This window comes from Tauraco erythrolophus, chromosome 2, assembly GCF_009769465.1.
Source record: "Tauraco erythrolophus isolate bTauEry1 chromosome 2, bTauEry1.pri, whole genome shotgun sequence".
Classification (NCBI taxonomy): Eukaryota; Metazoa; Chordata; class Aves; order Musophagiformes; family Musophagidae; genus Tauraco; species Tauraco erythrolophus.
The window spans coordinates 64,986,435-65,008,448 of record NC_141466.1 but is presented as its reverse complement, the minus strand read 5'-3'; the positions used below and the strand labels follow the sequence as shown (position 1 = coordinate 65,008,448).

General features: G+C 39.0%; 1 protein-coding gene across 4 annotated transcripts; it reads right to left on the bottom strand.

Annotated features, from left to right (window-relative positions):
* Positions 1 to 238: 238 nt before the first annotated feature.
* On the bottom strand, positions 239 to 21,753 carry GCFC2 (GC-rich sequence DNA-binding factor 2). 4 transcript variants are annotated; one of them, XM_086631426.1, is made up of 18 exons: positions 21,387 to 21,753; positions 20,357 to 20,464; positions 18,852 to 19,010; positions 18,078 to 18,296; positions 16,225 to 16,310; positions 14,585 to 14,696; positions 12,598 to 12,800; positions 11,547 to 11,670; positions 9,797 to 9,875; positions 8,408 to 8,520; positions 7,457 to 7,656; positions 6,177 to 6,327; positions 5,796 to 5,917; positions 4,510 to 4,586; positions 3,681 to 3,747; positions 2,137 to 2,283; positions 1,677 to 1,801; positions 239 to 1,349 (listed from the first exon to the last, which is right to left on the bottom strand). In XM_086631426.1, exons 1-18 carry the CDS (start codon positions 21,745 to 21,747, stop codon positions 1,235 to 1,237), a joined length of 2,568 nt encoding a protein of 855 aa, XP_086487552.1. In that variant the 5' UTR covers positions 21,748 to 21,753; the 3' UTR covers positions 239 to 1,234. The 4 variants fall into 4 exon arrangements, with proteins under 4 accessions (XP_086487552.1, XP_086487549.1, XP_086487551.1 ...); XM_086631423.1 differs by having other exon boundaries at positions 12,598 to 12,784; positions 14,584 to 14,696; positions 21,387 to 21,747; XM_086631425.1 differs by having other exon boundaries at positions 3,681 to 3,744; positions 12,598 to 12,784; positions 14,584 to 14,696; positions 21,387 to 21,452.
* Positions 21,754 to 22,014: the final 261 nt, after the last annotated feature.

Below are 22,014 nucleotides of genomic sequence, written 5' to 3'. Positions count from 1 at the left end.
CTAAAGGTAATGAAGGCTAATCGTGCCTCAGGTGTTTTTTCATACTTCTAATAACGTTCTTGTCCCATATTAAAGAATCAAACTGTAGGAGTCTCATTAACACAGCAAAATATTTTTACTTTTATTTTGAAAATAAAACAATTATTTTAAAACTCTTTTTGTCTGTAACACTGATCAAAGCTATTTACAATTAAAATATTTTACAAAAATATATTTTTAACATAAAAAAATACAAAAGAAATCACAGGAATCAAGTCTGCAAGAGTTTAATTCTAGTCCCAGAAGATTCTGGAGAAACAGTCACAAGTAAATGTATGGAATCTGTGATGCACTACAGTTTCTACAATAAAGCATCCTTGTTTTTCTGTAACAATATTTACTGCAAATATACAAAGTTATAAAGAAATCAGGAATCTCTTAAGGGTACGATGAAGTAAGGTTCAGTAGATCTTACTGGGAAGCAAAAGGAAGACTTTCCTAGAGTTTCAGTTACTAGAAAGTAACTGAAGTTGTTCTGGTGCTTCTCGTCATCACAATGTCTGTTATTAAAAGCCTGATCAAGGAGGATGTGTGCCAACCCCAGCTGTGTGCACACGAGTTCAGTCTGTATCACTCAAGTACAAAACCAAACACGTCAGACACCATCTTCACCATGCGTCTGCTTTTCCCCAGACGTTCTCTCGTGCAACTTCTTACCTCACTGAACCCACGTTTACCATCAATAAACATTCCTCAAACTCCCCATCTGCACACTGACTTCCCTTGTTTCGGTACCTGGTCAAAACCCCTGCAACATTATGAATTCTTTTTCACAATGGATGGCTTAACAATAACCCTACAAAAAAAAAAAAAAAAAAAAAATCACTGTGGACCACAAGCCAGAAGAGTCCAATGACTCCTGAGTCAGAGTGATACTTAAAAGTTTACAGGCACTTTCTATCTTTCCAGGAATCCTTCCCAAAAGGGTAAAGCAATGAAGCATTGTCATACGTTGTAAAATGCCTGAACTATCACTTTACTTTGACAACTGTAACTTCTAAAAAGACTCCTTAACCTAAAAGTAGATGGCAGTAGAACACACTTGGGAAAAAAAATCTCAAGTATTTAACAATAGTACAGTGATTACCACTACATCTTTGAGTAGGCAGGATCCACTCATTAAATTGTGTATTAGAACTGTTTTAGTGTGAATATGAGGCTTCTTTCAGTACTGTAAGTGTTGCTTCAAAAATTTCTATTTTCTGATAATTGACTTAAGGTGTTCAAGTTTGTACTCTTCAATGAAGCCTTCAACAATATGCAGAGCTTTGATTCTCACCAGCAGGAGCAGAACTTCTTTTGTTTCATTACTAGAAAATAAAAATAGAAAAGTTTGATACAGTAACACATTTATGTACCTGCCTTAAGAACACTTTATGTTCATTAATTTTAAAAAGCCAGGTATCTCTCCTTGGCCGCTTGTCATCAGGTGACCTTGGCTACACCGATCACTATCAGTACCCAACATCTATCACATCAAACTGAAACTGCAGTGCTCCTTTACATTATGGACTCCATCTTTTGTTCTATATATGTATGTCATGAGAACATCCTTGAAAGTGTCACATATATGAGACTTAAGAAATCAACACAAAGTACATCAGTGCTTGAGTCTCAAGGAAAACCTTATCTATTACCTGTGGTTATTCTTGTGTAGCATACGTGCACACTGCAGCATGTGCTGGCAGAAGTTCAGTAACTCAGGGAGAGTTGATCCACCTTTAAGATCTTGAAACCATCTGTCTGGGAGGCATGCAACCACCTGTTTCACCAACAGAATACATGGAAAAAGTTTAAAAAGAAAAGTCTTTCAATATAACCAAGTCACATCACTTCTGACAGGCACTTTTCGTTTTGGCAGATTCAGTCTTTATCAGTAGTGTACTTTCCCTTTGAAACCAAAAACGATTATCCCAACAAGCAGTTATTCTTAAGAACCTTAAGAATTAACCTTAATTAAAAATTTTTTTTTTTTTTTTAATTTGACATTTTAAAAATTCCATCTTCAGTTAGACCCCTCTTCATGGAAAAAAAACAAAAACAACAAAAAACAACTTATAGCATACACCCTCTTCCAATGTACATGTTATCTTTTACCTTATCACACTTTTCTATGTTATCCAGCCCCAGTGGCGTGTTTAAGAGGTACAGAAGAAGGTAACGATTCAGCAACTTGCTCAGACCCAAATCACGGAGCGTATCTTCTTGTACAATCTCATCCCAAAGAAGCACATTGGAGAGCAACTGCAGGAAATGAAGAAACAGAGAATATGTATCCCTGGTGGCTGGAGGTGTGCTAAAACACAATTACAAACACAACTGTAAGATAAAGATAAAAAGATAATATTGTGCCCATCCAATTTAAGTACTCAAAACCCAGGTTTCACACTCTCCAAACTTACTGTCAGTTTGCCACCAGTAAGATTCATACAGCAAATAACCTTATCAAGTAGGATAATTAATTTTACATGTGCACATACATACTAATATGTGTATGTATGTATATATATATACACACATACATACACATGTATATATATATATATATATGACCTCCCACAGTTAGGAAGAGCATTTTACCCTTCTAATAGGTTAAGGATTCACTAAGGCCCAAGTACAGAAGACAGCTACGCTTCATTCTTTTCACAGAAGAGCTACAGTCAGTTCTAAAAGCATGGAAGTAGGGAACAGTATTTAAGACATTCCACCTACACACAATACTGACCAAGAAAAGTGACACCCAATCCTAAGCAAACCTTCAGAGAATCCAAGACAGAAATAAAAGTAGTTACTACATCCACTCAGGATAAGACTACACGCAGCCTATAAAAATCAAGCAGCTACAACTCTTAAGGGGAACATGCACCAGAACTGCTGCTGGATCATAAGACCCACAAGCCCCTGTGGTGACCAGGGACCACGTCCACTGTCCTCTGCTCCCTCCAAGGACTGAGTGACTTGTATTCTTTCTGTTTCAAGCCTAGATTATGACTGCTTTATTATTGATACTGCAAGCCAAATACTAAGAGTTGACCCTACCTGCAGAGAGTCCAGGTGATTAGGAACCATAAACTAAGCTGTGCTATGCTACTTACAAAATTGTGCTACACTGATTGCGATTATAAAAATCCTGTGCTACTCTCATGATAAAATTCTATGGTATGCTGATCATAAAATTCTGTTAAAAAAATAATGCTTTCATCATACCTACAACTTAGTGTCATCATCATTCTGCCCAGGATCCCCAAAAGAACCTGTCTGTCCCCATACGGTCGGGTGACAACCTGTTAGCAGAGTGGCAATGACTAACTAATAGGATGTAAGGCCACCAGGCCTGGCTGAGCCACTCAAGGCAGAAAAAAAATGAACAGGAACAAATCATCGGATCAAAGTTGCTTGCAGAAGACATACCAGTTAGATAAATAGAAATAAAATGTTCATTTATAGTTCATTCTTAAATCATCACATGCAGGTTGCACAAAGAACACATCCTTCACTGAGAAAAACGGTTATCCATCCTAATAAAAATGTATTCCTTTCCCAAAAATAGGACTTGCCTGAAGGTATATTTCTTGACTGACTGCAAAATATTTTTTCACCAGAATTAATTTCAAAGAAAACAACAAGTCTATTTTCTCTACCTTAACAGCTGACCAAAAACGTCTTTCTTGAAATTTTGAACATAGCGACGATTTGTCTTCCACACTGCTGGTCATGGAAAGAAGAAGAAAGGTAAAATAAGGATTTATTTTTTGTTTGCTTTTAGAAGAAGATAAACAGACAGCTGATCTCTTAGATACTGATGAATGTTAATTTTGGAATCCTTTCAGCAGTAACAGTCACAACCAGAATAAAGGTCTCGTTATCAAGTCAAACCCATTATAATACAACTACTACAAAGTAACTTCCAATAATAAAATTAGCAATTGGAAACACTTGTGTCTACGTTTCATGGATTCAGATCAAAACAGCATTGCTTAGAACCAATCATCCTACAACAGCTTTCACAAAGCTTCTCTCCTAGCTGTATCTTAACCCCACATCTCCCAGACTCCTACTCATTCCCATCTTTGAAAGTGTCCAACAGTAAGCATCAACAAAACCCTATTTTAGGAATGACAGGAAGAATCAAGGGACACCCCCACCCCCCCACCCCCCATCAAATCACCTAAACTAATACAGGCTCTCTGATATAAGTCGCTATGCTAAAACCAGATTGTGGATTGCGTATACTGAAAAGATTTTTGTTACAGGAGCCAAAAAGCATTAATTCAGTAGAGTTATTCTTATTAGAAAGAGCCCATAAACAGGAATAAGGCTTCCTAACCTTTCCTATAATAAAACAGTGGAAGGCACATTTATCCCATTAGCTGTTAATGGGTGTCTACAATATTTCATCTACATCTGTGGGGGAGAAAGGTAGAGGAATTTAAAAAAAAAAAAAGTTGAAGAGGCCCAGAGTCAGCTTACCTTTTAGGATACAAAGGAATAAACACATCTTCCTCTACAGACTTCTTCATTCTTAGGACAACTACGTTTATCAAATCCTATTAAAAAAGAATTATTAATGTGTTCTCACAAGACAGACTTCATGTTCCATTTGTAACAACTTCAATGGTTATTTTGTTCATCTAGAAGTGCAATATGCTATTCGGAGCTAAGTACAGTTGCCACTTTTATATAATACATACTGAGCTCATTAATACACTAAAACCAGTAGACAAATCACAGCTGTAATTACATGGTTAACCTAGAGGATTTTTTTTAAGATTATTTCCTTAAGTGAGGCCTTTTTTTTGCATGTTAATTTGCAAGGCAGCAGGAAAACTGTATAGATTAACAATAAAGTTATGCATATAGGATCTCCACAAAAAGTTGTGCAATTCTATGTAAAAAAGTAATCACCATAGATAAGATAGTAGGGGATTTTTAGGCAACATGCTTTTAAGTGCCACAGATTGCCACCTGCTTTTTTTAAACACTTTTAATTTATTTATTTAAAGTTCTGGTTTAGTTTACTTTCTACACAAAGAGTATCTTGGTTAGAGTCAGTTGTACCACTTGACTTCAACTCATGGTTTCAAATCAGTAACCTTTGGAAGCTTCAGTTGGAAGGCATAAACATGTTCTTAAAAATATTTATTTTCATATACTTAGGGCCTAAGCATCCGTCCCATTTCACCAATTTTATACTAGATAAACCTCCACATTTACATCAGAATAAAACTGGAATTAGGCTAAAGAAAGGCATATTAGAGTGACTATGTGTATAAAAGTAATTATGGAAAGATTCCTAAGATTACAGAAGTAGTCATTCTTCTAGCCAATTAATTAACTGTTAGGGATGTTTAAATTTTAAAATTCTACATCTATTTTATAAATAAAAGCTTAAGGAGTTGACCACTGGAGCACTACTAGCATTTTAAAGCTCAAATTTTGAAAGATAATTAAATGTAAATCTAAATTCTAACCATGGTTGTTGCAGTGAAGCAAGATTAGATCTATGATTGGACTCTTGATAGGTACAGGCAGAATTTTTCTGCTTCAGGAGTGTCTCATCTGCCATCATCTTCAATAACAAGAGCATCAGACAGCTGGAAGTTTAACCGTTACATTTTCTTAATATAAAGGGACAAAACCAAGTAAATAGAACTCAACAACTTCAACACAATGTCCTAAGTGCCCATGGAAGCATGCACAGAAAGCAAACACAGTGGATTAATTTCTCCTTTCCCCCATACCACAGGAGCTTTTACCTCTTTTGCTCGACTGCATTCATTTTTGGAAAGGACTTGTTTTTCAAAGATGTTATTGCAAAGCTGTACAAGGTTCTTTGTCTGTGAAGTAGATAGAGGATCCCATACATTCTTCACAAATGCTGGAGGGGGGAAGAGAAGACAAAAAAGAATTTCATTCATGATACAGAAGTGGTTATCAGCTCTATTTTCGAGGCATTACAATGTAGCAGAACTTCACTTACAGTAATCTTAAAAAGAGGCTACCTTAGCCTCCCTCTGTGGAACTAAGGAATCACTGCATCTTGGAACACCATTACATAACTAACATTATTTGATAGCCATCACTTAAGGTTTGATTACCCAGCTGGAGGGAACATTTTCAAGACAATCTTACTATACCTGTGATTTTTGGAAGAATAGTTTTTTCAATCACTCTAGGCAAAACTTCTTGATCAGGATCATCATCCTTTGGTTCAGATACGTTTTTGGCATCACTGAATTCTTCTATAGCTCTGAACCAGGGCATCTCTTCCAACTCCGTAAAATTCTGCTGAAAAATCATTCCTATTAGCTGTTCAGCTGGTCAGGACTGAGAGAAAAGCTCCATGCAAAAATACATCCAATGATACCATGAAGATTCTCACTTAATTTCAGATTCCCCCTCATCACTGAACAGATCAAAACAACCAATCAGGAAAACTAGATTTAAAGCTAGAATTTCAAGAGTGGGGTTGTCAAAAGTTCCAAGAACTCGGGAGAATTATTTTTACAGGGAATGCTGCAAAAGGTGCTGGAGATTAAGGGGAAAGGAGAAAGTTCAGAAGATTCCAACCCATACGCTTCAGTTTGAGACCAACACAGGATATTTCTATGAATTTCTAACACACTTGCTATGCACAGAAAGAACATCTCATTTTTCCTATTATCGTAATACAGACTAAAGTTATTAATATACAAAAAGTGACTTGACCAAAAAATGCAGTTTCTGCTTCTAGTTGATGTACTTATCGTGGATTCTGGAACATCCCTACAACCTTCACAACAAAGTTCCCATGCAGAAGTCTTCCCTGCAAACACCGTGCCTCTGCTCAGACATACTTTAGGCTGCGAGAAATACCCACGTGTCACCAATTAACAAAAACGAGTAAGGCAGCAAAAGGCACATTCAGAAAGATGTTACAGTCCATAAATATAACAGACTCCAGGGTGATCTTAGAGCAGCCTTCCAGTACTTAAAGGGGGCCTACAAGAAAGCTGGAGAGTGGCTTTTTACCAGGGTATATAGTGATAGGAGAAGGGGCAATGGCTTTAAACTGAAAGAGGGGAGATTTCGATTAGATATAAGGAAGAAATTTTTTACATTGAGGGTGGTGAGGCACTGGAACAGATTGCCCAGAGAAGTTGTGGCTGCTTCATCCCTGGAAGTGTTCAAGGCCAGGCTGGATGAGGCTTTAAGCAACCTGGCGTAGTGGAGGGTTGTCCCTGGAGGGTTGTCCCTGCCCATGGCAGGGAGGTTGGAACTGGATGATCTTTGAGGTCCCTTCCAACCCTAACCATTACATGATTATAGCCTACTGCTTCAGTGTAATAACCTTAAGCACAGGGGTCACCAGTATATTAATACACATTCACAAACACACATTCAAGTTTTGAAGAAAAAAGTCAGCTGATGCACCTACCTCAAGAGGATTCCAATTTATTAACTGAACTCTGATCAACGGATTTAATAGCTTAGGCAGGCAGAAACTGATATAAGCATCACAGTAAGACTCAGGAAACTTCTCTTTCCATTCCTGGAATTTCAACAGGATTTTTCTGATGTCACAAAAATCTGCATGTACATCTTCAAAGATTTTCCTACTATCCTCTAAAACGTTATCTATGGATAATATTCATTGGGAATAAAAAGAAACAATCACAGAGCTTATTGAGGCATGTGCTCAATATTGAGTTTATGCATCTATAGGACATAAGACATCTCTGTATGATAATTGCATTTGTTATTTATCTTTGACACGCCTGACACTGAAATGGAATTTAAAACTGTCTCCCTGGAAAACCCAGTTTCAGAAAAAAAAAAATACTGTAAGACGACCAAAAAAGGCAAATTTCTTCATGATCTATTCCACAGATTTATACAATCACTATGTTTCAAACTTTATACCACAGTAAATTCCAGACATGAAAACCTTTCTGCTGTTATTTGTAGAACAGGCATTATTCATTTCCCTGCTCCTCTTCATCCATTCATTCACTTAAGATAATTAAAACACCAACCTTTAGCTCGCTATCTTCAGAAAATGAATTCAATATACCAAATGCGATGTAGGATTGCATTGAGTACTGTCAAATCAGCTTTGACACAACCCGAATGAGTTTACTTCTAGTCGAAACAGTAATGTGTAATGTCACCACACCATAACTCATACCAAGAGAAATCTACAGCCATACACCTATTCTTCTCAAGTCATCAGCTGGAACTGTCTGAATGCATTTCTGTTCTACAGTGTGTAACAAAGAGTATGTATCTCAAATGAAGTCTCTCTTCCATCTTTCCTAAAAAAAATAAATCCTTAAAAATAGCAGAAAGAGATTTTGTTCTAGGACATCACAGCAAGACTGTCACCAACCTTTACTGTTCTGGAACTTGGTCATCTCCGTCAGAGTCAGCTCATCATCACTCGACATGCCTTCATGGTGATCAGCTTCACCTGAACGCTCTCTCACTTGCCGTCTGCAAGTCCTGTATTGTGTAATGAACTCAGATGAGTTATCCTCCTCTCACATGCAGAGGGAAGCTTAATGAAAAATAATCCGACTTCAAAAAATGTACTAAAAGCAAGTTGAGAGCAACAACCTAAGGAAACATCATTGGGAGCAATACTAATTATGTCACCACAAGGACACAGAAACTGTGGAAAGAGGGAACTGACATAAAAGAGGTTAGACCAACGTCCCTCATCTCCCCTATGAGCCACGTAATAACCTTCACTTCACCGCGTTGCTGCTGCTGAGGCTAATAACTCATTCCACCTGGAACACTAACATCTAGCATGGCACTGGACACCATCTCTGACAGTTTTAGCATACAAGAAACCACTGAGCTCTCAGTCCAATGTCTCAGTTCTGGATCGCTTGTGTGAAAACCCACGCAGAAATTGTGATAGTACCCAAGTGCCAGTTGCGTTCAAAAAACTACTGCCATGACATCAAAAATCAAAACAGGCTGCAACTTGCATCTCTGCCACAGGAAAACTAAATATGTGAAAATGATAAGCATAAATAATTCCATACAGTTCTTTACATCAACTAGAATAAAGGTTAACTGCTGCAAGTGGAATTATTTATTGTATCATTTTTCATTCATCATTCACTAAAATGCAGAAGTTCTTGCCACTTTAAAGTACAGTCATGAGTTCAGGCACCAATGCAACTGAAAAACTTTCAAAGCTCCCAGAAACTTTAGAAAAAAAAGTAAAAATCAGTAGCAGTCTCTGAACACTGTTAAAATCCAAAATGTAGTATCTGGCCTACACTGAGAGGGGACAGATATTGCTTTGCTTCACTCGCTGCCGCCACCACCACGTCCCGCAGGAATATTACTGACTTTTTTTTTTTGCTAACTATACAATAATACAAAAATATATTCTGTATAAGGCCGTAATTTTATTTATTACAACAGGAAAGATAAAGCTTGGTGTCATAGGTTGGAACTACATGATCTTTGAGGTCCCTTCCAACCCAAACCATTCTATGATATAGTTTCATAAACAGCCTCACTTAAGATTTGTTAATTTAAAATAACAAGATCTACTAGCATTCAGATTCAAATCAACATGAAGAGGATGTCATTAAGAAAAAGATGGTTTCCAAGTACTTTGAGTTTTGGAAAGCAAATACGTACTTTTTGTATAATCTCATTTAGTAATCCTACAGGTTTTCATTCAACACTGCATAAATGACAAAGTCAGTGTAGAGTACATTTATCACAGCTCAGTGTACATATAGATAATACCTACCTTCGACGTTCACACATTTCCAGAAGCTGTGTCTTCTCATCACCTTCCAATCTGGCATTAGTTGGTTTGCTATTCTCACCTATCAGAAGACAGAAACAGTCAAAAGTAAAATTGTATGATTTTAAAGTTACTATTTTCTCAGTAAGGAAACACTCATTCTCTTTCTACTGTTCTTCATTTGGAAAATGGCCAAAGAAAAATCAAACGTCCTAATCAAAACTCCCACAGTCTCCAGAATAATGCACAGCAAATATTACTTGTTAACTGCATACAGTCAGACATGGTTGTTGTCTTGTAGCAGTTGAGAAGGTGAGTTTCAGGACACTTCAGTCAACACTCACTGCTTCCTAATCCTGGAAAAAGAAAGTTAGTGTCTTCCACAATGGGTTCTTAGCAGTGTGCAAGGCAAGCGTAGGGCTCTACCTTCATCTGTATGTCAAAAATGAAGCCATCTAATAAATTAGAATAACTCTCCAGGTTTGGTTCCAACATTGTAATGGAAGTTAAATCCCTGATTTACACTACTCAAAATCATTGCATTTGAATTTCAGGACTAGTTGGCTCCCGGCTGTCTCCTGTTATCTGAGTGATTACTGACTGCGTGACCCCAATTACTTCTGCTTTGATTCTTGAGTGCAATAGAGAAATAGAAATTTAGAAGCATTTTCTAGTTGGGCCATTCATTTCTATCATTATTAGCTTGCTGATATGTGCACAACATGCCAAAAAGTGTAATATTACTTAAGTATTATCACATAAGAAAAACCAGCCTTTCCACTTTATTAACTACAACTAGGAACATAAAAAACAATTAAAAGCACTGTTAAACATGCAAGTACAGTCTCATTTGTAGTGAGTTGGAAGTAAAATCAGTTTAATGGCAACCATTATCATGGCACTACCATTTTCTTCTTAACACCTGCTGTCAGTTTGCTGCACCATTTTACAAAATCGCACAGGCTGCTAGCTTTCTCTAATCAGCAGTTTATCCTGCATAGTGAGAAGCTGAACCCATATGATTCGTAGTTACCAGAAACCGGTGCATCTGGCCTCCGTCTGTTCCCAGCAACTCCAAGCATATTGCTCTTAACTTCGCCTAAACAGTTTTAAAGCTTTTGGAGGTCTTGTTTTTTTTTAAACAGCAGCAGCTAAAGATTCACAAGGCATACAAACACAATACATCGATGTGGAAAGAGAATATGAGATGAAAAAAATTGTAATAATTTTTCCTACAGTGATTGAAAAATACCGTTTTGTTTCAGATAAAACCCTTACACAAAGTGGCTTCTTTCTTCATGTCCTTCCCTTCACGTGTCACCTCCTAGATTGAAATCTCTGTTCTGAGCACACACACAGCCTTAAAGACACTCATGTAAAACCGATGTTGCCAAGTAAACACTCTGATTTTTCATGTATTCACAGAATTGCATAATAAGTAAGCTTTCTCCAATTTAAGACCTACTGGAAAAATGACTCAATTTTTTCTTTCTAAATATTGATGGGAAATCGCTGACTTGAATAAAAAACTAAGTACTTGGTCACATTATGTTCATTGTAAAACCAGAGAAAAACAGTATCATGGGCATTAGTGAGGTAAGAATTTCAATTGAGGCATAGCAGAACACACCTGCTGACAATGGGAAAGGAGATCAAAGGTGAAAATTAAAAACTTCATCCAAAAAGTAACTGTATATTTCTGTTCAGAGAGCAAATGTTTCAATAAGAAAATAACTTTTAACTTCATACTAACTTGTCAGATGCTGAATATAAGCAGATTCGGTTTTCAGTTCATCTTGCCTTCGTTTCAATATTCTCATGGCTCGTTGCTGAAGAAGTACATGCACAGTCAATTCTAGATCGTTAATGTATTTCAGCTGGAATATAATAAACAGTAACCACATTTTTAATTAATTAAAATCCCAAAAGAACAAAAAACAGTTTCCCTGGGTTTTCAGTATAGCCTCGACATTAGAACCAAAGTATTACAGATTGAAAAGTACATTCCCAGTCATTGGAGTTTTTCAGGCTTTTTTGTAAGACTGAAAAAAACACAAAATAAATGCCAGTTGCTCATCACAGGACTACATGATACTTCATGCAAAAGGTTCAACAGGACACTCTTGGTGGACTGAGTCTGCTTTCAGATTGCTTTTGAGCCAGTAGCCATTAAAGAAAACATACTCATTAACTAACATTTGTGTTCTTTGAAGTTACATAAAGAAATTGCATCACAATCGTGAATTAAGTGACATAAATTAGATTTTATAGCACTACCTGTAGAGGATAAAAGCAGCTTACTTTCACTGAGGCCAAACTTTAGGAAGCTCCTCCCCTTCTCCTGACCTTCAGCTTTTTAAATACACAAGGTTTGCAGTTCAGCAAACTGAAGCAGCCAATAACGTAGACAAACTCTCACAAAGATCTGCTAACTCAATCCCAACTTGAACCTAACACAAGGTTATGTGACCCATTCCGAGAGATTCCAAGTTAATTTAAGCGCCACCTCTCATTCAACTTCAGTGCACTCTGGTTACTAGACCTGCAGAAAACTCTCTTCGGTAACATATTTTTTTAATCTAACAGCATCTAAGTGACATCACAGCTGTACTAGCTTGATCATCACTTCAGATGAGGGCTGATTTGTTCTCCCTACATTTTGTTTCTTGTTACACTAAAATTTCTTACAGAACTGATTTTTAACTGAGTGCTGTCCCTCACTGTTTCCAAACAAAACCCCCTCATCTTTCCTTGACAGAAGGCACCACTATCATCTGAAAAAAGAAAGAATAAAATACACATACTTTTTCATTCAAACAGTTTATCAAGTTTTCTACATATGTTTTCATGGCCCTGTAGAATTTGTAATGCAGTGCTGCATCCGAAGACTTCTCTAACTCCTGGATAGTCATCTTTGAACTTTCAATGTCCTGCATATATTTTTCATACTCCCTCTGGTGGGCACGGTGCACATCCTGCAACAATGTTATCCTAAAAAAGAGAAACCCAGACAACTAAAACCATTGCCAAGTTAACAGCTGATGCATTCCAAAACATTTTTTCCCCCACTATAATCACATACAAAATCTTTGCCTGTGCTAATAATAGTACTTGCATTTGACCTAAGCAGCATTGAAAGATTTACCCATGCCAACATTTGCAGAGGCATGGGGTGTGGACAAGCATCATACTTTGGAGACTCAAATGTCACTTATGTGGTGCTAGTTTTGAAAGCACCACTGACATTTTACCTAGATCACTCAGTACACCACCCTTCCCAAAAACGTAAAAAGCTAAATTTTGTGATACCACATTAAATGGATCCAACTCAGCATAATCTGGGGAAAACTACAGCTCACGTCAGCATGCCCATACTAGTTAAATGTAAGTTGTATGGAGAGCAGTACCTATAAGCATTCACCACGTGCTCACTACTTTATACAAACCAACTGAGGATGCTTGCTGCTGGTAGGTGGCAAAACCCAGGAAGCTATGTCTACAGCTGTCACTAATAATTAGAGAGGTAGCACAGGAACATTCACATATATTACAACTCTGCTTCCTCTTTTATTTTTACCCCTTCCCTCCTTACATATCCCAAGTGTTTGCTCAGTTTGTGCAAGCCTCTAATAGAACCAAGAAACAGAACTCAACTTATTTCACGTCCCTGAAGCAGGGAACACTTCTCAAGGAAAATAACTGAATTAAGTTATTTATCTCTTTAAAAAAAAAAGGCTATTTCAGCATTTAGCATGTTACACACATCTATAGTGCTTAGATAAAACAGGTGTGTGTGTCCGTCCCCCCCCCCTCCCCCCCCCCCCCCCCCCCCCCCCGGCTTGCTACTTTGCAAATACGTTTCCCACTCTTGAGTGTGTTACTTTCATTTTTCTTCAATGATTCTGTACCTAAATTCCTACTTCATTTAACGTATTCCTTTCAGGTGATTATGACAAAGAAAGCATACAATTCCAAAAAAATATTTAGTTCAATTTAGTTGCAATTCTTTAAACAAGCAGGTCAACGATGATCTGTACAAAGCAAAGCATATACAGAAAGAACTCAGGGCAAGTCCAAAGTGCATATTTATGTTTCAGCTGTATAATGTTACTTGTCTAAACTTATCTGAACAGCTGCTTCTTGGTGGTCTGAGAGATGACAGGGGATGGCTTACCTTAGGATGCCTGACCCCAGCTGTCCTTCTCATACACTCTCTTGGAGGTTCTCACCTCCATCCCACGACACTTCAGCTGCCCATAAAACAGCTGTTGAACTGCCTAAGAAAAGTCACAGCCTGGCACAAAACTAAAGAAAAAAAACACCAAGGCAGGTTCTGGTTTGCCTAAACAGGCTGTAGAGAATTTACCGCTGCTGTAAAAAACATTTTTGCAGCTGGTATAAGAACCACCATAAAAGGGCTAGAATTGCCAGGTCCACCTGCCCTGTTTGAACTTCTGCTTGTTGGGCAAACAAAACATTGAACCATTGCTCCTATCAAAAACTACCAGCAAGCACAAAAAGTTGCTGCCATTTAAATGAACTTACTCTCTAAAGTTCTAGTCGATGAAACACGCCTAAAAAGTCCAAACGTTCCCCTACAACAAAGCACTGCCAAGTTAAAAATTTGTAGTACTTTACTGGACATCATAACAGGCATATTATATGTGAAATAACAACCAAAAAATCCTCCAATATTCTGGAAAAAGAATAAGACTTCAAAGCTGTCATCTCTCATTCTGAGACAAAAACTCACACAACTCAAAAGTTAACTTCATAAGAGCAGGATTTACCTTTCAGTCAGTTGCTTCTTCACAATTTCCAAGTTCACAGGTGGTAGAGAAACAGAGGTGTCAAACTTTGGTTTAGCTGGTTGAGATTTATGTAGGGAAGCATCACAAGTTTCCTACAAGAATTTTAAGCGATAATTTTTAATACACCATTTACTCAAGTTTTGCCTCTGCAGCTCTATATATCAACAAGACATATCATTCAAATATACAAGGCATATAATATAAAGATACATATTTCAATCACCAAATTAAGTACAGCAAACACTGTACAGAAAAGTATAACAGAAGCAAGAGAAATAAAGTATAAAAAAATGCATATATATGTTGTATAAAAACATATAGTGTATAAACATATAAACAGTAAACAGTAATCCATAATTTGGGGTTCACTTCAGTTGCTGTCTTGGTCTGAAAATATTAATAGCTTTCAATAATGCACAATGCTCCTATACTGACAGCTGAGACTTCACTAGTATCAAGGTTCTAAACATAAAATGCAGAAATAAACTACAGCCAAGTGACGATGATAATATCCGATTTTATTCGTTTCACTCATGCTTAAAACTACTTGAATATATTTATAATAAATGATTTGCCATCTATTAGTCATTTAACATTCTATTTTCTCATAGTAAACTTTCTGATTTTCTCCCCCCCCAATAAACATGAATCCTACTTTCTGACAAAGCCAGTGGCCAAAAGACAGATTTTTCATTCTGACAACTCAGCTTAACTGTAGATATAATTTAAAAAGGATTCCACTGAATTTTAGCTTATAAACTAAAAGACACTTTGCATTCTAAAACAGCAGAAGTCTGTATAACAAAATCTAGTCAAAACACAATCAGTTGAAGCAATCAAGTCCATGACTAACAAAGTCTGCCACTAAAAATTGCTGCAGTTTCCTGAACAGCAGAAGTTAAGTTTTCCAGAAACAAGTATGAAGACCTAAGAACACTAAACATACTGGATTGGAAATTCAACAGCAGAAAGACATAACCTTCTCCTAGTCCTCTAACCACTGCCATTTAACAGGTGGAAATTTCTACGATTTTCTCTTCTGAAATAAACAACTGGTTATTTATATTTTCCTAGTCTGATCTAAAGTAGGTGATCCAAGCCAGAAACAAAAACTTTCAGCCCATCAGAAGATATACAGTTTATTTTTGTCAATTATTTACCAGAAGAAAAAGAGAGAATTCTGCTGAACTGTGGAAAGAGCTCTCAGATTGCCACCCAACAGAAATTCCGCATAATAAAAGAGTAAGTTTTGCTTTGCAACTTTTTGACGTTTGTAGCATTTGCATACTCTAGCTTTCAAAATCCCTTGCACAGCAGAAAAAAAAAAAACACCAAAAAACAGGGTTCAGAATTTTATTCTCTGCTTTTCACAGTCTTCTATCATGTGCAGGTAGACAACAATACCCTGCTTCTGAACAGCTAGACAGAGATTAGAGATTTTCATTATCATCTTTCTCTACTTCTGAAAAAAAAATGCTTTTTTTCTGAAGAATTAGGGTGTAATATCCTAAAAAATCTCTCTAATGAGAGGGTAGGTAGGCTGATATGACAGTACTCCAGAACAAGATCTCTTGCCAACAAGCAAAAGCAACTTCCAGTAGTTAGGAAAGCACGTGTCACCTGAGAGAGTTTGACAGCTTTCTTTATTTGCTGTTCTTCCCACTTAATTTGTGCTTCATCTTCACTTGATTCATCACTCACAGACACTGGAAGTGAAAACAATCATTATTAATTACATTCATTATTTATTTTTCCCCTCCCATGTTCTCCTCTCTCTAAAGCAACAAGGGTTCTCCCAACCATTACTGGGAAGTGAAACGCACAAAAAGTGATTAAAAACTGTAGATGAAGGACTGCCAAAATGAAAGGCAAGGAAGATTTGGAAATGGCTAGTGGGATTTGAAGAATTCACACCAATGTTAATTTCCCCCAACAGATTGTTTCTCAGACAACTACTATTGCAATACAAGGAGTACAAACATCTAATTTTTATGTCTCAAAGCAAAGCTGTGTATAACACATATAAATAAGAGTATAAGTACAGTTAGACTATAACAAAGTGACACTATACACAGCAAATCCTTGAGTGCTCTAAAATGTATGCTCTACTATAGACACAAAAACTTTTCTTTAGCACTAAATAGAATTGCAGAATCAGCTCATAGTTACCCATTCCTTATAACCCTTATTCAAATCATACAGAAAAACAGCGTGTAACTCTTGTAAACTAGTGCTTCATAAACAAAACTGTAAGCAGCTATAAAAGGAAAAAAACACAATAGAAAAGCCACATGTGCTTTGCATGCAATAGGTCTGTTTACTTCTGAAGGGCTGAGTTGTTTTGGTTTTTTTTTCCTTTTCAGGAACACCCTTAACATCACTGCAGGGAGAGCCCGGGAAGAGCAGACCAGAAGCAGCAGGCAGGGCTTAGAAAACTTCGGCGGGACAGTTTGTCTTACACCACTGCAACGTTATTCATGTTAAAAGCTGCGCCTCCTACAAGGCGACTTTTTGCAGTCAACAAGGCCAAAAATAATTTTTTACATGTTTCTCAAAGCATCCTGCACCACCACATTAGTGAGACCTAAACCAGATTAGCAGCCCATATAAACACCAAGCACCGGCTGTTCAGCCTTTTGCCAAGACTGCTGGGGAGCAAAGCCTTGCGCTGCACTCACTCTCGGAAAATGGACTGAGCGCAGCCCTGAGAGGGACTTTGGGGTGCTGGTTGATGAGGAGCTCAACACAAGCTGGCTACACATGCTTGCAGCCCAGAAAGCCAACCGTATCCTGGGCTGCATCCAAAGAAGCGTGGCCAGCAGGTCGAGGGAGGGGATTCTGCCCCTCTACTCAGCTCTCATGAGACCCCACCTGGAATACTGCATTCAGCTCTGGAGTCCCCAACACAAGAAGGACATGGAGCTGCTGGAGCGAGTCCAGAGGAGGGTCACATAGATGATCTGAGGGCTGGAGCACCTCTCCTGTGAAGACAGGCTGAGAGAGCTGGGGCTGTTCAGCCTGGAGAAGAGAAGGCTCCAGGGAGACCTTTGAGCAGTCATCCAGTACCTAAAGTGGGCCTACAGAAACGCTGGAGAGGGACTTTTTACAAGGGCAGGTAGTGATAGGATAAGGGACAATGGATTTAAACTGAAAGAGGGGAGATTTCGATTAGATATAAGGAAGAAATTCTTCACTATAAAGGTGGTACAGCACTGGAACAGGTTGTCCAGAGAAGCTGCAGATGCCTCATCCCTGGAAGTGTTCAAGGCCAGGCTGGATGAGGCTTTGAGCAACCTGATCTAGGGGAAGGTGTCCCTGCCCATGATAAAGGGGTTGGAACTAGATGACCTTTAAGGTCCCTTCCAACCCAAACCATTCTATGATCCTATGATTTCCTGGGCAAGTCTCACATTCTTCTAGACCTCAGTAAAACAAAGCCACAACCACCACTGGGAGAAATGGCACAAACTCACCCATGTGTTCTGTCATCCTCTGCCTAAGAGTTCTCATTTTAGGAGCAAAATTGAGACTCTTCATATCAGACTCATCTTCACTCTCTAAATCACTGCTTTCTCTTCTCCAAGAGGCTTGATGACTGTTTGAAACATCCAGTGGAAGATAATCAGCCTGAGTCCTGGCTAAGTGACGTTTCCTCCGAGCAGCATCAATACGAGCTGCACTGGGGATATTACCTGCATTGGAGAGAAAGAAAATCTAAGCAAAAGACTAAAAACAATGCATTGTACCACTCCTAATGCCAATAATCACCACTTTCAGGACTACTGTACAATTCTGAATATAGGACATAAGATATTTTTCTATTAAGCTTACCATGTTTAATAAAAGGAGATGGAAAAGCATCCTTAAAAAGCGTCTCTCAGTATAAAAATAAAGTTTAAACTTTCTTCTTTTAAATAAATTGCCATTAGCCTTTTCTCCTTTTTTCCATCTTCTCAAAAGATATGGGCTACTAGCTTGCTGTATTGTTAAACAGGATTTTTTTTGCTACCTTTCTTTTGAAACCAATGGTCGTAATTTCTGATTCATTTCCAAAATTAACACAGAAATACAACAAACATCTGCAACCAAAAATACTGGAAATTGTCACTATTCTTTCAGAATGTTAGCTCTGACTCGGCACGAACAAGATGCCTACACTTTACATGATTTATGTGGAGTGGGATTCATCTCATCTATCTTGTCACATACTTCGAACAGAGAATGTTGTAAAATAACTTGAAACTAACCTGGTGATAAATCCTTCCTCCTCTGTGGAAAGTTGGATTCATTTTCAGAGTTTGAGCTGTTGTAGTCCTCACTTAGTGAAGAATAACTTTCATCCTCCTTCTCCTCATCTTCATGAGTGCCTTTGGTGTTGCCAGTTCTAGGCTCCAACTGACAGATTTCTATATTAGGGGGAAAAAAAGGAAGGTTCATGATTTCGATTTCAGCTGTTGGAATCTGATGTGCCATAACTGGTTACCAGTAACTATTTACACCTAGCTGCAGCAAAGGCTGGTCACTTATCTATCTCCACTTGTCCTCACTGAAACATGTCAAATCTTCTGACACTCCAAGACAGTCGTTTACAAGCCAGTTCATTTCTCAAATAAAAGTATCTGTGATTGTCTTAAAATAATATATCCTTCTAAGACACAGAGCATATTTACACACACAAAAACAATATTAGCTCCCAGACAATAATTGATCTCCTGACAGCTCATAGCATGTTTGGATTAATCTCCCTTGACTTTATAAACTGTGTTTATAAACTGTGTTTATAAAGTGCTGCTTCTTTTTTAGCATTAACAATGAAGGATTCCTTGTTTAACATAGAAAGGTTTATGTATGTCTGTCTTGTCTCTGATTACCTTTGAATTCTTTAAAAACATTGATTTCTCCTCATCTGTCACTATTCCTTCAGTAAATCATCAGATTACCGAACACTAGAATGTGCTACCTTTTATTTATAAGAGTGTAAGGTATACTTTTATAACAAGTTACTAAGAAAATTCACCATCTCATTTGAATCACAATCCGAAAAGGAAATAATTGCTCAATCCAATTTATTTTTATCTAACAGCAGCAATTAGAATGTATCTGTGAATTGACAGAGGTGTCAAAAGGGGTATACAGGGGAAGAGAACTTTCAGATATACTTGTTTGCAAAACACACAAACCCCAAATATTCCAATAGGAAACTTACTATAGTTCAATGAGACTAGGAATACTATCAGAACAATCAATCTTATTGACTGTATTCAATTAAAATATTCAAATGCTGTAATAGCTAACTGTTTAGTAACACAAATTTTAAGATTTACATTAAGTTTTATCAAACAAAATCCTACCAAGATCACATTTTTCCTCAATGCCAATACTCAGATCAAACTGCAATTTTACACCAATAAGGACTGGATAGTTGTGCCGCAATTTGAAAGATACAATGCTGAGGTATAAATTTATCACAAGTTTATTAACACTGATGTACTATGGAGGTTCTGCCTATCCAGGTATTCTCAAGAACAGCCTCCAAGTTCTGATACTGTTTTGCTCAAGGTCATATAGAAAATAATTTCAGCACAAATAGGTTAAAACTACAAACCTGTGAAGTAATATTTTAAGTATAATCCTGGATTCAATTAACAACTAAAAGATATCTAGCAGCAGTATTTGTACATTGCTCCTCACTGATTCTGTAATATATTTTCATAAATGTTTCATAGAATACTTAACTGAAAAAGGTACTTACTTTTGCTTTCTTCAATTTCTGTCTGTTCAGGCAGTAGGCTTTCCTTCTTTTGAATTCTAAAGGTTACTTCATTGAAGGATGGCTTTTTAATTTTAAAAAATTCTTCACCTATCCAGATAAAATAAAATGATTCTGACTAACATTACCAAAGAAAGCAGTATAGAGAATTATAGAATAGTTTGGACTGGAAGTGACTTTAAAGATCATCTAGTTCCAACTCCCCTGTCATGGGCAGGGACACCCTCCACTAGATCAGGTTGCTCAAAGCCTCATGCAGCCTGGCCTTATGTGCATATACAATGTATTACATACAAAGGGCACATAATCTCCACGTGCGCACAGCATATTTTTTTAATTTCTGGCTGCATTAGGCCTAACTAGCTCTATCGCTTTATCACTCAAGATCCATCAACTCTTAATTTAAAACTGTGCACCTCAGCTTTCTCAATACACCAACACTGTACTGTTGAAACTTATTGTTTCTTTGCAGTCTGCATCCATCACAAAGTGACTCCTGTGAGCTGACCTGACGTGCTTTGTGTCATCAGCCACAAAAGACACAGCCCTGAAGACTCAATTAAACATTTAAATTTCAGTTATTTAAGCTAGTTCATCATTAACTATGCTAGTCATGGAATCACATATTCTCCTTTTCTTTTCTCGAGCTCCAAACACTTCCCACCCAAAAGCACACGGGCACGTCATCTTCAAAGTGCTTTTATGTGAGTTTCTCTCATAAACCCTCACAGCAGCCCTATCTATAATACAGTATTCCTATTTTTCGGTCACAGAGAGGCATAAAAGTGACCTGCTGTGCTCCGGGACACGGGTCCGGGGCTCGACGGGGCAGGAAACCCCCCGTACGCGGGGTGCGGAGGAGCAGCCTGTTCCTCCGAACTCCCAGCCTGGTTGCTCCTCTCCGAGCCTCCAGCGCTCTCTCGAAGCCGGCGGAGTGTGAGGGCACCGGCTGCCACCCCGAGGCGAGCGAGGCTCCTCCGGGGGAAGGGGGGCACCGCCGCCGAACCCTTACCTTCCCGCTCCTCCTCGCTACCGAAGCTCAGCAGCACCTTCATCCCCCGCGCCGGCCCAGTTCCGGTTCCGGAGAGGCGCGGCCCTCGGCCCGCAGCCGCGGCTCCACTCTCCTCCCGGCCGCCGGGGCTGCCCGCCGGCTCGTCTGGGGGCAGCGGCCCCTCCGCTGCGGCGGCCCTGGTCCCCTCGGGGGACGCGGGGTCCCCCTCGCCTTCCTCAGGCTCCGCTTCCCGCTCGGAGTCGGAGCCAGGGCTGGGAGCTGGCGGCGGGGCGGCGGCCGCCTCCGGCTCGCCGCCGCTGCTACTGCCGCTGGAGGCTGCACGGCGCCGGCCGCGGAAGTTACGCGGGGGCCGCCGGAACATCTCGCCCGCCGAACGGCCGCGGAGCCCCCCGCGCCCGCAGCCTCCCCAGCGCGCATGCGCAATGACCCCAGGGCGCCACCCTCCGCTCTGCGCGGACCCGCCTCGCCGCGCCCCGGCGGGAGGTGGGCGGGGCTCGGCGGACCGATGGCCAATGAGGGCGAGGGGGCGTGTCCCCACGGTTACCTGCTGGGGAGCCGGCGGGAGGGCGGGAATGGGTACTGGGAGGGAGGGAGGGAAGGGAGGAAGTGAGGAAGGAAAGAAAGAAAG